Below are 15,849 nucleotides of genomic sequence, written 5' to 3'. Positions count from 1 at the left end.
TTAATTGTGCATTGCTTGTCTTATATTCAGATGTTTACTTGCAAATTAAAGCACAACATTGTTTCAAATTACACAGGCCTTTAGGGTGGGGCATGTATACTTAGTCTACCTGTCTCGTAAAAAATACATGGTACATATTCCTAAATACCTTTGTGTGTAAGGAAAAAAAGTCATAAAGGGGGGTCCATTGTGAGTATTTTTAGCCTGAGACCAAACAGGTTAATCTGCCTTACATGTGGGGTAAAGGTTAAGAATAATGTCTATTTTCATTTAAAATGTATGTATTTTGAAAATCAAAATAATATGTTCACAAGAAGCACAGCCGAGTAAACAAATTTAACAGGTATTCAAATCGTAACAGATTTCAATTTTGTTAAAATGAACAAATATAAATTACTGAGAAGTAGCATGTTCAGGAATTATTCTCATCATTACAAATTAGTTTATTTTCAAAACTTGACATTGTTCTTACTTTAACTGAACCACAAATGTTAGATAACATATAGAAATTATTTTAGATTATTCGAACAGTTTGATTATTAATCAGTGGGCTTGGAACAAAACGTCACAATAATTCTATTATCATTGTTAGTATTTTAACTGAATTCCCGACATAACAATGTCAAATCACCCCTCACCAGGGATGTCTTAGTCTACATTAGGTTGGAATTTATCAGGATGGGGTTTGTCTCCCATTAAATGCCTTATTCTTACATTTTAACATATAGCAAATACAAGTATGAGTCATATTTCTTGTCCAGACCAATGGATAAAACTTCATATGATTCTCATATAAACAGCGAAAATGTCTGTAAATATATATTCCTTTAAAAAAGAAAAACACAGTCGCTTATTTTTGCTGTCAAAATGTTACATCAACATACCGCAACACCACTTCTTTTAATTTTAGCATGTACATTTACATTTTAGCAGGATGACTGTCATTCAACAAGCATGGCCAAATCTGACACATTTACATTTGCTGTAAGTAACTCCTGCTGCTGTACTTTGAGTGCAGCACTTTTACTAGTATCAAAGTATTTATACATAGCTAGATTCCTTATTTGTAAGTAACGACTCCTCCACTCCGCATGTGGACACTGTAGAATATCAGTCTGAACCTGTGCAGAAATGTTGGTATTTCAGAGCTGGTTTCAAACTAAAGATATACTGCTGCCTCTCGTCAATATAATGTCAGTTAAAACTGGAGAACTTCTGAAGAAGAAAAACTTGGATTTTCTAGTAAACAACTTGATGCTGTTGGGTAAGTCCTTTATACATAGATGCAAATATCTAAAGGTTAAGTTAACGGAACTCAAGCTTTTAGTTAAATTTCTTCATTACTAACATAACATAACTGACTATAACCTTTCTCTTTATTGGACTTGTTACTGTTTGAGTACAACTCTCATCCCTGAAACTTTGTGTTGACAGTCATTTTCTGGTGTCTTTTTTGTTTGTTACTTTATTCAATACTGTATCAACACCATTTTTCGGCTTTGGATTATGGAATTGTGTCTTAAAGGTTTGTACATTAAAACAATAAATAAATAACCTGTAGTCGTCTCTCCGTCCAGTAGAGCTGTGACTGTTCAGGTGAGACTCCAGGCCGACAGGTGGCGGTGCTGCGCCTTTAAACTCACCGTAGAAGAAGAAGCACGTGACGTCATCCTAGCGGCGCCAAATCTGCAGCAAACACAAACAAACGTAACGCGAAGTTGAAAACGGTCCCGTCAACGTCTAAAACAGGTCAGAATTAACTTTAGCAACTCTGGTACCTGTGCTTTTCTCTCCGAACTCCCTGAACTAATAATTTAAACACAAAACGTCCGCGTGTCGGATTCAGAAATGCCCGTTTGAGTAGTTTGTAGCATTTAGCTAACGGCTGAGTTCGTTTACAGCAAAACAGCACAAGAGATGGCAAACATCTATGCAGCTAACATAGCAGTCACTTACCCTCTGAAAGCTGATAAAAACGGCAAAATAATCAGTGTCGGTTGTCCTTTCACCCAGCAGTCATGAACCTGAACCCCTTTGAAGCCGACAACTCCGTGAGCTGCCAGTTAACCTCTGAGATCCCTGAAGTGTGCAGGACGGAGGACTGCTGTCTGGGCATTGACGAGGCAGGCAGGGGGCCTGTGCTGGGTATGCAACTTTATTCAGTTTGGAAGACAGAAAAAAAAAGTTAAGGATGTCTGCTAATGTGAAGGGCCACACTTACACGCTCTCACTAGAAAAGTGTATAAGTGTTATTATTTATTGCCACAAAATACACATGTGGCATTTATAGTATCACTGTATAATATAAGTGCTTTGTGCACTAGCGTTCAAAAGTTTGGGGTCGCCTAGGCAATTTCATGTTTTCATACTTTTATTCATGTGCTAGCATAATTGCACAAGGGTTTTCTAATCATCAATTAGTGTTTCAACATGACTAGCTAACACAATGTAGCATTAGAACACAGGAGTGGTGGTTGCTGGAAATGTTCCTCTGTACCACTATGTAGATATTCCATTAAAAATCAGCCGTTTCCAGCTAGAATAGTCATTTACCACATTAACAATGTCTAGTCTGTATTTCTGATTAATGTTGTCTTCATTGCTTTTCTTTCAAAAATACAGACATTTCTAAGTGACCCCAAACTTTTGAATGGTAGTGTATATAGTGCCGTTTAACCTCTGCTAGGTTCTCCAAAGTGCTTTGCGATGTGATTTTCGTTCACTCATTGACACACACACACACACACACACTCAGCGATGGCGGGGTGAATTTCAGCTTATTCCCTCTGGAAAGAGGTTTTTAGTCCCAAGGTGCAGGACGAAGCGTTATAAAAACAGCTTTGTTCCTGTCGCTGTCACTGAACTTGATAAGAAGTAGTGACATTGCACTTTATTTTATTTTTTTCTACTTATTCTATTTGTTAGCTCTATTTATTATTGTGACTTTTAAATTCTATGCTCTTATCCTGTTTTTTTTCATTCCAGAGATTGCTTTTATTTGCCTAAGGTTTTTTATTGTGTTATATTTTTATTTATCTTGATCTTATTTAATTTATCTTATCTTTTTATTTGTCCTTGTTGTATTGGTGAATGGTGGAACAATGAGCACTTTTTTGTCTTGCCTTGTCACTCCGTCAAATACCTGCCTGTCAGGTTCAATGTGTATTTTGTTATGGAATCCCAAATGCTATAATTTTTCTATTGCAAAACAAATCTACCCATGGGTGTGAATAAAGTAACCTTGAACCTTGATGGCGACAGAGCTGCTATGCAAGGTGCTTGTCTACCGTTGGGAGCAACCTGGGGTTTGTTGTCTTTCCCAAGGATGCTTTAGAACACTTTTGCAGATTGATAATTTTATTTGCAGTCTGAGCTCCGGGTGAATTTGATTTAGCCATTACATGTGCCATGTAGTAAATGTACTAATTGTGTTGGTGTTTTTTTGTGATTTAGGGCCTATGGTGTATGGGATATGTTTCTGTCCAGTTTCCAAAAAGGAGAACCTGAAGGACTTGAAAGTGGCAGGTAATCCTGTTGACCTGCATCTGTGCAATTGCAGTTTGACAATCTGAGAAGGTTGTCTCATCCTCACTGCTGTCTTTCTTAGTAACTTAACAAAATGTAGAAATTTCCTGATCAAAAAAGATACCGCCAGCAAATAATGTCTTATGAATAGATTTTTTCTTTCAGCAGTGGTAAATGAAAATATTCTTTTCATTCTCTCTAATTTGTCCATCCCTCATCAGATTCGAAGACTTTAACAGAGGCAGAAAGAGAGAATCTTTTCCAAAAATTGGATGAAGCCAAAAGTTATGTAGGCTGGGCTCTGCAGGTTCTTTCACCCAATACCATCTCTACCAGCATGTTACAAAGGTAACTGCAGACATCTGGCAGCACATTGAGACTTGTTACTGTGATTCACATTTGCTAACATAATCTTTGATTTTGCTTCAAGGACAAAATACAACCTGAATGCCCTTTCACATGATACAGCAATTGGTCTGGTACAGTATGCTTTGGACAGTGGAGTACAGTTGAAAGAGGTGTGTAACAAATAACTTACCTGGATGTGATCGTGTGTATTATTTGCACTCTATGTAGACTAATTGTGCTTTGTTGTCCTCCTCTATCCATGTAGAGCTTCTTTTGCACATAATTTCCTGCGACTGTCATATTTGAGACTGTCCTGTTCGTATCCATTGCTGACCCTGAAAAACTTTTGATTAAATGTAAAATTTATACTCTTTTGATCAAAGGGTGACCCTAATTTCTGCATTTTCCACTAAACTGAGGAAGTTGAATTTAGGAATACTGAAGATTTTAGTTTTGATTTCTCAACATTTTTTTTTAATGCTTTGAGGGAATTTCTTCAAATTTGATGGAAATGTTCACTTGAACTAAACAATGAACTGATTACATTTTGGTTGTCAATGGTCACTGAGAACTTACTAAAGAGTTCATACACAACCAATGTCTAATAAGATAAAATGATGAAGTGATGACATTTTATATCTAAAAGGTCAAGTCTGGACAGACGTAGATGTAAACTGCGATTTGATTGGTGGAGGCACACAATCTTGAGGGACTTATTCTAGTTAGTATTTTACCTAGATAAGGTAACAGAAGCTTTTTCATTAAAACTAAATGGGACTCCTCTTCCTTCTTCTTTTGTCATTTTTCCTCTTTGCTCCATCTGTTTTGCCTCGGCCTACCTTCTTCCATCTGTCTGATGGGCTGCAGGTTTATGTGGACACAGTCGGCCCAGCGGAAAAATACGAGGAGAAACTCTCTAAGCGGTTCCCAGGTATTGAGGTGACTGTGAGGCCAAAAGCTGACTCTCTCTTCCCTGTTGTCAGTGCAGCCAGTATCTGTGCAAAGGTAAGCAACTGACCTCATTATGGATCTTAATATTCATCTAATGCCATTCATGTTCATGATTATTGCAGTTTGTTAGCCCCATATCAGCCTTGAACCTTTACTGAAATAAGGTGATCTTATGAGCAGTGGTGAAGCAAGGCTTTTAATGAATTTGCCTTCGAGTAGCACAAGGGTATTTGAATACGCAGTGCAAATTTAATTCCTTTTCTTTTTAAGATATCACAGTTGTTTTTTGGTACTTTTCTGTGTGTTGCACAGGAGTGAGGATCTGAATCCATTCTTCAATTGTGTAACTTATGTGACCATGTCGTGTGGACATCGGTCTTTGGGTCCTTTGAGGATTTATTGTTTAGACTAATCTGTTCGAAAAAGCAGAATGGTCTTCCTTTTTTTCTTCAAACTTCCTGACTTTAACAAGGCTTCAGGTACAAGTTTTTAGTAGTTGTCAGTGGCCTCTGTTTTATGTTATCGAAGTAACAGTGCAATACTACTGTTTATGTCTTAAACTCGTAATAAATAGGTTTAATGCAATTTGCTTTTGTCAGGTTGCTAGGGATCGAGTTGTAAAAGGCTGGAACTTTGCAGAGGACCTGGGAGAGGTGGACGCAGATTATGGCTCAGGATACCCAAATGGTACTAAACAATCTATGAATGTTGTAGTTCTCCTACTCTGACATCCTAAAGTGTATTATTAAAAATAGCATTTGAATGATTAGCCTGTTAGCAGCATTTCATTTTTTAAAAATTAATTTCCCTTGTAACACTGCCTAATTAAGCCTGATGGTTAAACCATTATGAATGCATGTATAAACTGTTTGTAGATGGACAGACACTGAGACCTGCTCTTTCCTGTGTTTCCAGACCCAAAGACTAAAGCATGGCTGCTGAAGTACCTTGACCCAGTATTTGGTTACCCTCAGTTTGTTCGATTCAGCTGGAGCACTGCCCAAACCCTGATGGACAGCAAGGCAGTGACTGTCCACTGGTAAAGAGCATTGTTTTTGATCAACAGCCTTGGATGTATACAAAAATTGGTTGGTTTATACCATTAAAGGAGAATGTCTTTGGAAATTCAGCATAAAATGTGATTCCAAGATCCAGAAAATTGTTGTCTCTGCTATTTCTTCGCATGCATTTATCTGATGAACATTGTCTCAGAACATTAAACTAGTTTCCAGGTTTACAGATTGTGTTTCTAAATAAATTAATTTTGCTCTGTTGTGTTTTTCTAGATAAGAACATTTGCACGGGGTGTGTTGTTTGTAAACCACAACTCCTTTGACCAGGTCACACTTGAAGTCTGTGCAAATCATTTGCCCCCAGGAGACGACTACTAACCACAGTGTAAATACCAATCTTGTTTTATTGAATCTTTCCTCAGGGATGATGACGAAGAGGACGGGGAGAAGGCAGCACAGCGGCAGAACAACCGGTCCATGTTGTCCTACTTTGGTGCATCAGCTGGAGGTAATGACCAAAATCTGACCCACCAGACACACCGCTTCTTCACTGACCGGAGGCTGAAGAGTCTCAACACTCTCTGAAGACACTTTTAAGGTCTTGCTCATACATACTGGAGATCATAAGCGCACTGTAGAATTTTCGCATACGGGCATGTATACGCACTCAGATGGACTTTGCTCAAATATTGTAGAGACGATTTTGTATCACCAACTTGAATTCCAATTTGTTTTTATCTGTCTTGTTTGTACCTGTTTTTATACATAAATATAATGTTTAAAATTCTTGTTTTGCCTTTTGAAGAGTACTTGTTTGAAAATTTTACGCCATACTTGTGAAGCAAAAATCATTGTGGGGCTCAGGTTGCAATCTTTAATGCTAATGCTGCCCTCTAATGGCAGCATGACAGAATATACCAGGGATTTGAAAAGCTTTGTCAGGTTTTCACATGAGCTATTATGGCTCCCCACAGACACTGAAGTCATAAGCTGTGTCCCAAACCCATAGTCCACATTAAGTTTATACAGTTTTAGCAATAAATGTTAAAAATCAATCATTTACTACTTTACAGACACAAATCAAAATGTGACTTGTAAGGTTTATTCCTACATTTGTTTCCATTTTTCCCCCCCTTAAAGCCTTACCTACATCCACAGTTCAAGTAAAAAATTTCCCAGCATGAGCAGCCATGTCTTTTGAGTTTTTGCAATGTATCAGAAGAATATGCATCAACAACACACTCTAAAATCATATTTAGTCTGCATGCTGTCTGAGTATATTTCATTTATTTACTCTGTGTGCTATAAACTTGTTCAGAATTCGCACGTATGTATTAAGACACACTGATAGTGTCTTTATGTACACAGATCAGACACAATATTAAAACCACTGATGTCTACAGTGAATAGCACTGATCGTCATGTTAAAATGAAATGCTCTGCTGGGACACCTTAGGCCTAGCCTTCATGTAAATGTAACTTTACCACCTACCCAAACATTGTTCCAGATTGGCTTGCCTTTGCAGGATAATGTGCCCTGCCACTCTACAGAAACTGCTCAGTAGTTGCTAAAGGAACATGACCAAGAGCCCAAGGTGCTGACCTGGCCTCAAAACTCCCCAGCGGCCAATCCATCGAGGGTCGGTGGGATGTGCCGGAACAAGCCGATTTAAGGAAGTCTTACCCTGCAACACACAGGACCCAAAGGATCTGCTGTCAAAGTCCCTAGGTTACAGTATTGTCCTTAGTTTGTAGCTTGTAATTTGTTTTCCTTCTTGTAGTCAATAAGACTGAGAATGACACCAGAGTTTCAGTAGCGATACCAAAGCGATACTTTAAACAAGTCTCTCAATCATAGCAATACTCTTCTTTGAGCAAAATCAGCAGTTTCTACAAAATGTCAGTTTTTTTTTTAAAAGTAGCTGAATGTCTTAACTGTAAAAACAAGCAATGAATACCGTCTAAACAAAATGCAGTCATAAATCTAGATTTAATCAGTGCTTTCAAGTAAAATAAATAAAAGAATAAGAACCTTAATAAGGACTAGTTAGAATTTGACAACTGCAGGTGCCGTATTTCACTTGGTACTAAACAAGTGTTCAGCTTCAGTCCCCAGACATGGTAGGAAAACCAGAAAGACTTCTTCAAAACAAGGTTTTCTTTTATTTTAGTCTTAATATTAGATGGATTTATAATGACCATAAATTACATTTTTTTAATGCTGTTTTTTCCATCCATTATTGTCAGGTTTGCAAGTGTGAGGTAGATGGAGGATGAGGTTTGATGGTATTACTTCATATTGGTCCCTTCTTTGAATTACTCCAATAAGAGACATTTAGCGTCCGTAACTGCATCTTGAGATGAGTTTCTACTGCTTGTGTTCAGAAATCACAACAGTTCTTGTGTTGTTGATTTGCTTGACATCCCCTGAGGGCTTCATCGTCTTCTGACTCCAGGCTTTTTCTCCAGGCTAACACTTGAACAGACAGCTGACTGAGTGAAAGCTGCAAAACATCTGAATCATACCATTACAAAAATATATTCTTCTTTGACTTGTCCAGGTTTACAAGCATTAGCTATGAAAGCTGTATCCATCTGTCAAACGCTGCTAGTCCCTGTCGAGTTTCTGTCTGGAGTCCTGGATCCTCTTCCCACAGTTCATGGCTAAAGTGGAGACAGCAAATGCAGACAGGATTATGATGGAGCTCCCCACAAAGTGAGACGACGCTCCTCTGGGTGCTGCTTGCAGGACCTTTCTTGGAAGAGCCTCTCTGTCGAAGGCTGTGTTGGCGGTCAGTGTCTGGGCCACGGGCTCCATGGTTGTTGATGGTCCTCGGATGTCTGAAGGCTGAAGACAAAGGCGAGTCGGTATCAGGAGGTCAGGCTCTGAATCTGCTGAAGCCTCAGCAGGACGTGTCTGGATCTCTGTCCTGAACAGCACGTTGTTGATCTTGATCTCCTGTGTCCTGTCTGATTCCTTTCTTGGTCCCTCCTAGAACATCAATTTATAACCTCCCCAGCCTTCCCCTCTAATTCCTCTAAGTAGCCCAAAGTACTACTACGTCAATGGGATTAAAAATAGTTAACACCTCAGAGGTCGAAGTGGGAGATCTTTTTCAGCTTAAGACTGTCTAACGTAATTCTATTAGTTCACCCTGCCCTTGTTTCATAGTAAATTGTTGGAGTTGTTCATAGGATAGACTTTGGTCTGTAAACATGTAATTAGGAAGGGTCTGAAACTATGATGACAGGCTGGAAGCATGGAGAGACATCTCTACGTGCCTTCATATAGTGTCTGTGCCAGAATGCAAATTTGGCACTTTTCCATCTTACGGGCACTCAAAACACATATTATATACATATATTACACAGAACACTATCATTAGATCAACTTCTGGTTCAATGTCTAGCCCAAGGACAGTTTGGCATGTGGAGAGGCCGGGATCAAACCACCAAGCATGCAGTTAGTGGACAACTTGCTCTACCACCTGAACAGGTTGTCCAGCAGCTATAGCAGTTACAAATGCTTCTCCTGATCTTCATCACAAGCTAAAAACCCCTCCTATTTATGCATTCTGTGCTTTTGCTAACATCACAAATGAACAAAATTAAAATTGAAACATAAAATATCTCTCAAAGTCAGATTCATTTAGTTAACCAAAACATACTAACCAGTGCCTGCAGTCAGTACGGACAAGGTGAAACCAATTAGAACCTACACTATATTGCCAAAAGTATTCGCTCACCTGCTTTGACTCGCATATGAACGTAAGTGACATCCCATTCCTAATCCATAGGGTTCAATATGACCTCGGTCCACCCTTTGCAGCTATAACAGCTTCAACTCTTCTGGGAAGGCTGTCCACAAGGTTTAGGAGTGTGTTTATGGGAATTTTTGATCATTCTGCCAGAAGTGCATTTGTGAGGTCACACACTGATGTTGGACCAGAAGGCCTGGCTCTCAGTCTCTGCTCTAATTCATCCCAAAGGTGTTCTATCGGGTTGAGGTCAGGACTCTGTGCAGGCCAGTCAGGTTCATCCACACCAGACTCTGTCATCCATGTCTTTATGGACCTTGCTTTGTGCACTGTTGCACAGTCATGTTGGAAGAGGAAGGGACCAGCTCCAAGCTGTTCCCACAAAGTTGGGAGCATGGAATTGTCCAAAATGTCTTGGTATGCTGAAGCTTTCAGAGTTCCTTTCACTGGAACTAAGGGGCCAATCCCAGCTCTTGAAAAACAACCCCACACCATAATCCCCCCTCCACCAAACTTTACACTAATGCAGTCCGACAAGTATCGTTCTCCTGACAACCGCCAAACCCAGACTTGTCCATCAGATTGCCAGACGGAGAAGCACGATTGGTCACTCCAGAGAAGGCGTCTCCACTGCTCTAGAGTCCAGTGGCAGCGTGCTTTACACCACTGCATCCAATGCTTTGCATTGCACTTGGTGATGTATGGCTTGGATGCAGCTGCTCAGCCATGGAAACCCATTCCATGAAGCTCTCTGCTGAAGCACTGTTCTTGAGCTAATCTGAAGGCCACATGACGTTTGAAGGTCTGTAGCGATTGACTCTGCAGAAAGTTGGCGACCTCTTGGCACTATGTGCCTCAGCATCCGCTGACCCCACTCTGTCAGTTTACGTGGCCTACCACTTGGTGGCTGAGTTGCTGTCGTTCCCACACACTTCCACTTTCTTATAATACAGCTGACAGTTGACTGTGGAATATTTAGGAGCGAGGAAATGTCACGACTGGATTTGTTGCACAGGTGGCATCCTATCACAGTTCCACGCTGGAATTCACTGAGCTCCTGAGAGCGACCCATTCTTTCACAAATGTTTGTAAAAGCAGTCTGCATGCCTAGGTGCTTGATTTTATACACCTGTGGCCATGGAAGTGATTGGAACACCTGATTCTGATTATTCGGATGGGTGAGCGAATACTTTTGACAATATAGTGTAAGAACATTTGGCAGCACGTTTGTTTTTCCATTGATTACTGACTGTATCTGATGCAGGAAGAGCTGCCAGGATGAGTCACTCCAGACTATCACCAAGGATTACTGCGGTTTTTCTCAACACAAACTGTTCATTTGCTTAGTTAAGAGAGTAGAGCTGTAGGCAGACTGAAAAGAAGATCAAAGGTCCAAGCTAATTTGCAGGAAACAGGAGTACATCTGATTAGGAAACCGTATTATACAGATCATTCTACAAAGATTAGTTAAATGCTAATAATACCTTTTATATGGATCTTTGAATCTAGTCAACAAAATAGTTTTATTATTTAATATCTACAGCTTATTTGTCAACAAATATTATATTGATGTTGTTAATATATGTTGAGTTGCATTTTAAAAACATCCCTTCTGTTGAACTAAAATATCCTAAAGATCACTTCCTTTTTTTCTTTTCAGACTTGTCTGTGTGGCTTTATACTGCAAATATAGCATGTCCCAGTACACTCAATAATTTCAGATCTCAGTCCTTATTTTAACACAGACCAGAGCTGAACCGTTATGATAACCACTCATCTAAGCTATTAATTAAAGAAACATAGCAACATCTTTTGGTTCAAGCCTATACAATTCAGCAATTTGCTGCTTTTCTCTGTTTTATATTATTGTAAATTTTTTTTTTCTTTTGGACTGCTCATCAGAAAAATGAGAAATTTTCAGTTTAAGAATTTGGTATGGGTAATTTTAGCTATTGTTTACCATTTTTATACCAACCACATATTATTTACAGCCCTAGCTCAGGCCATAACAGGCACCGATTGTTTATTATTTATAATTTATACTTGGCTCTACTTTTTTATTGACTGTTCACCTGTGTCAGTTTGTACTGTCAGCTGTGACTAATGTGCTGTTTACAGCACCAAGGACTGCTGCCTCCTCACCCTGACCCAGGCCACCTGGGGTCAGCTGGTCTCTAAATCCCTCAGGTTGTTACACCAAGTCCCAGTTTCATCTCATGGCATCTCTTTAATTCCCCAAATTGGATTACACTGGGTCTTTTCCACTACTGACACAGAAAGCTTTTATGAATGAGCGTTAGTCGCCAAAACAGTCATAGTCAGATGAGACAATTCAGCTTGGAGTCTGAAAATATTACGGGTAAATATTAGTGCCCTAGTGGAGTTCTTCATTATGTAACTAACTACAAATTCAACACTCCCCAGGCTCTTGTTTACCCCATTAGTCAATGTCTGAACTCAGAATGTATGATGTATTCATCTAAATATCAATAATTAGCAAGAGTTAATAATGATTTTGTTGATATTAAGACTGATGCACGGCATGGAAATGGAAAAATTATATTTTATTTTTAGATTACACCATCATTTTCCAAAACATCAGTGGTGTGAATTTTTTTCTGTGTAATTTGTGATTAGAAAAGCGAACTTTCAAAACAAAATGCAGTCATCATAGCACCATCTGCTGTTTCCTTAAAAAAACAAAACCAAAAAAACCACGAGAAAGTGGTAGTATTTTGTGACATGTATTTATAATTCAGTGAAAGTCTGTTTTAGCTAATGAAGTAAGTAGAAATATCAGAGGGTAAATGTAGCATAAATACCATCATCTGTGGAAGTGACCTTTGAGGATTTCTTCATTAAACTGCAGATGCTTGGTATTTTGTGTTGGCTCCAACCTGCCCAAAGATTTAAAGATAACTGAGCAGATAAGCCATCGCTTGATTTTTAATTAATATTCACGTGACTATTAAGTCTTTGCTGAATGTCATATATTGCCCCGTACATTCCCACAGCAACCGCAGTAACTTGAGCTAAAGCTGCCTCTTATCTGTGGATCAGCAGTGTGAACTCCAGCCATGCTACCTCCAGCCTCTACAGACGCTCTTGTACTTAGAATTTCGATTAAATTCTGTTCGTCCAGCTTCCTCATGGGGCCTGACATTTGCTTGCTGTATTCACCATATGGTAGCTTGTTTTAATTGGAATAGCTGATTCTGTCCACATGGTGTCCCCATTGCCCCAAAATGATGCTCTAGACTGTTTTTTCCAGCTATGTCAACATGTCAGCACGTCTGGAAGCCGTAGGTTTCTGAAGAACTAGATTATAATTCTGACATAATTTCCCAGTCAGAAAAAACATGTTTTGGTAATATTACCTATATAATAGCAGTTAATAACTGCTTGCTCTCTTTGGCACTGTTCTTTTTTCATGCAGTGTTTTAGAAATAGACATTGACGGGCCGGTGTTCTCCTGCCTTCTACGCAGTTGATAATGCCAGTGAAGCAATGTTAAAGCTACAGAAAATCATACAATGGATGTGGAAGGCAACTGGATCTGTAAGATGTCATAGTTTCACATCTCTTCCTCTCATGTTGTAGTTGGTTGCAGCAGTACTTCTTGTATTTTCTATTGGAGCCTTGTAAATAGTTGCTGACATGTTGCATGTTATGTAATTTAGCCAAAAATCAGGCAACATAGTAGTTTGATTTAGGGTTCTAATTGTGAAACAACAAACTCTAAGACATAGTTATAAATAGGAAAAGATGCCATAAGCAAAAATATGTTAACTCTGAACAGATCACAACCTGCTGGTGGCACTATAGAGAAAGTCAAGGGGTTGGTAGGATTAATCCTCAGGGAAACTTGAATGTTGGCACCAAAATTTGTAACAATCCATGTGGATTTGAAGCTGTTTCGCCAAATTAGTGAAAATTTTGATCTGCCAATGGAGAATCAACCAATCTGGATCTTGCAGAAAATTTCTTGGCTATCCCTCCAGCATCTTAGTCTGAAACACATACAACATCCCAACCTAAAGGTGATGCTAGAGAGAAAGAACATTAACAAGGAAACTAGATTGATCTCAGTATGAACTGAAGCTGTGACCAAAGGGGTTTATTTGCTTTATATTGTTCTGCATTGCATGCTGTCCTTTTTAAATAGAATTTTCTAAATGCTGCAGCATGTGTGTAAATTTATTCACCATAAAGTGTCCTCAAAAAGCCAGTTTACAGTCATACAATGCAATGCAGATGCTAAAATTACGTACAAGCTGCCAATGATGATGCAAAAGACGACAATAAGTCTGAAATCTTAATTTATTGCTTACAACTGAGTAAACTACTCAATATATGTTATGTAGGGAGAGGTGAATGTGTGAAATGACTCAATGATTTCTGTCAAACAAATATTAATTATTAGTCATAAAATAAATGATTTGTCATGCCGGAAAGTCATCATAGGAAGTACAACACAGTAGCTAATTCCTTACCATCATCACAATGACACCTGACTTTCAGTGCCAACACTAAAGCAATATTTTAACCAAAACTTTCATCTTAGCAACACCCTCCTTTGAGCAAAATAAACAGTATTTTTACTAAATCTATTTTTATTTAACAAAAATTAGCTGAGGCGTTCAGCTGTTGGACTGTCTAATAATAAGCAGCCATGAATTAATATTGTCTAATAAAATGCACTCTTGAATTATGTCCAAACTTCACACATCGCAGCAAACAACCACCCTTGGAATGCAAGGCAGAACAAGCTGAGTCCTCATAAAACTGAAAACCAATCACACAACACCTTGAAAAACAAAGAGCACCTCTAGAAAATGGTCCAACAAATGCATTTGTAGAGTAGATAAAAGATGCCTGCTAATATTTGCTTGGTGAAAATGACCATTGTAACAATTTCAGTTGAACTGCTTCAGAACTTTTCCAGTGGTTGTTGCTATTAGCAACTGAAACTGAAAGATCCACTTAACCAGTCAAGTAATTGTGTTGCATATACATTATCTCTCCCTCATGAACTCCTTCCCCTCTACTCTCCATCTTTGTAGGTTTATGCATGTATGATGAGGCGCCCTCGAGACTGCTGGTCGCACTGTGTTTTATTTAGAGGAGCTCTCTTTTCAGTCTAGGCTTTTAGCACAGCTGTAGTCTGTGACCCACTTCTAGACAGGCAGAGCTAGAAAACAGCATAAGGTGGAAGCTGTGGGGGTTTTAAGGAAGTGTGGAGCTAAAGAAGTAGATTTGCAGGACAAGGAGAATAAATGGAGATGAGTGGATGTATAAATAAAGACAATGGGAGGAGATGAAGAGGATAAAACAGATCCAAGAGGAGTGTTCGCTGAAAGATGTGGAGATGTAGGGATATTGTCAAGTCTTGTTGCCTCATTCATGCTTCAGTAAATACTTAACTTTATAAGGCAGTTAAATGTTAAAAAAACAACCTAGTTTTGGTTTTAAAAACAGTTACATTTCGTTTGACCCTTTCTTTGGTTCAGGTGCACTGAGAGGAACTTATCATTAATTCATTATTTCACCTGTTTCTTGCCAGCTGTTCAGTTTCCATACACTGACTGTAATGTTACTCTATCACACTGCTGCAAGAATAGAATGTAATGTACACAAGTTATAGGTAATTAAATCCTACAAATGACAAATAATGTAAACATTGTTCAACTTAATGGAGTTCCAATTACAAACACTGCTACAGGTTGAATGCCAATTAGCAGCAGTTAGTCTGTTGTTAAAACAATTTTGCAATCAGCACTTCTGTGAATGTTCACAGAGCGCCAGAAAGGCCAAATCAACACTGTACAAACTGAAGGTGCTTCTTTCCAGTGATTAAATTGACTAATTAGTCAAAGGAAGCACATTTGCTGCTACGCATTGTGAATCTTCACAAATTTATTTTGTGAGGATTTATCCTGTATTATGCCACCACAAAACCATTAATATTCTGGCAAGTGGGGCACCAAAAAAATACAGGAAAATACGGACCATCACTGAATCTCATGCCATCCCATGAAAATATTTAATTTTCCACAATTAAAATATATTTTCTTATTTTTGATTTTCCATATGATCATGTGTATTTTTTTGGCATTTTAATGTTTAAATAAGAATATTTACATGTACAGTCTATTATATATGAATAAATATAAATATATAGATGTATGAATAGTTTTTGTTTTTTTTTTAAACATTGCAGTTACACAAGACAGCTCTCATTAAACAAATGAATG

At 38.5% G+C, this 15,849-nt stretch overlaps 1 protein-coding gene across 3 annotated transcripts; it reads left to right on the top strand.

The window, feature by feature from the left end:
- Positions 1–1,609: 1,609 nt before the first annotated feature.
- Positions 1,610–6,626, top strand: rnaseh2a (ribonuclease H2, subunit A). 3 transcript variants are annotated; one of them, XM_023272780.3, is made up of 9 exons: positions 1,610–1,749; positions 2,017–2,145; positions 3,454–3,525; positions 3,747–3,873; positions 3,956–4,043; positions 4,741–4,878; positions 5,424–5,511; positions 5,740–5,863; positions 6,260–6,626. In XM_023272780.3, exons 2-9 carry the CDS (start codon positions 2,019–2,021, stop codon positions 6,420–6,422), a joined length of 927 nt encoding a protein of 308 aa, XP_023128548.2. In that variant the 5' UTR covers positions 1,610–1,749; positions 2,017–2,018; the 3' UTR covers positions 6,423–6,626. The 3 variants fall into 3 exon arrangements, with proteins under 3 accessions (XP_023128548.2, XP_054866124.1, XP_023128549.2); XM_055010149.1 differs by lacking the exon at positions 6,260–6,626 and adding an exon at positions 6,111–6,249; XM_023272781.3 differs by having other exon boundaries at positions 1,644–1,749; positions 2,014–2,145.
- The last annotated feature ends 9,223 nt before the right edge of the window (positions 6,627–15,849 follow it).

The sequence above is a fragment of the Amphiprion ocellaris genome, chromosome 4 (genome assembly GCF_022539595.1).
Source record: "Amphiprion ocellaris isolate individual 3 ecotype Okinawa chromosome 4, ASM2253959v1, whole genome shotgun sequence".
NCBI lineage: Eukaryota > Metazoa > Chordata > Actinopteri > Pomacentridae > Amphiprion > Amphiprion ocellaris.
The sequence above is the reverse complement of the archived record's forward strand: the minus strand, read 5'-3'. Positions and strand labels throughout refer to the sequence as shown.

Excerpts from the sequence above, each read along its gene's own strand:
- rnaseh2a (XM_023272780.3), top strand. The coding sequence starts at position 2,019 with ATGAACCTGAACCCCTTTGAAGCCGACAACTCCGTGAGCTGCCAGTTA. Across the intron at positions 3,874-3,955 it reads TCTACCAGCATGTTACAAAG|GACAAAATACAACCTGAATG; the intron begins GTAACTGCAGAC and ends TTTTGCTTCAAG. Across the intron at positions 5,864-6,259 it reads AAGGCAGTGACTGTCCACTG|GGATGATGACGAAGAGGACG; the intron begins GTAAAGAGCATT and ends ATCTTTCCTCAG.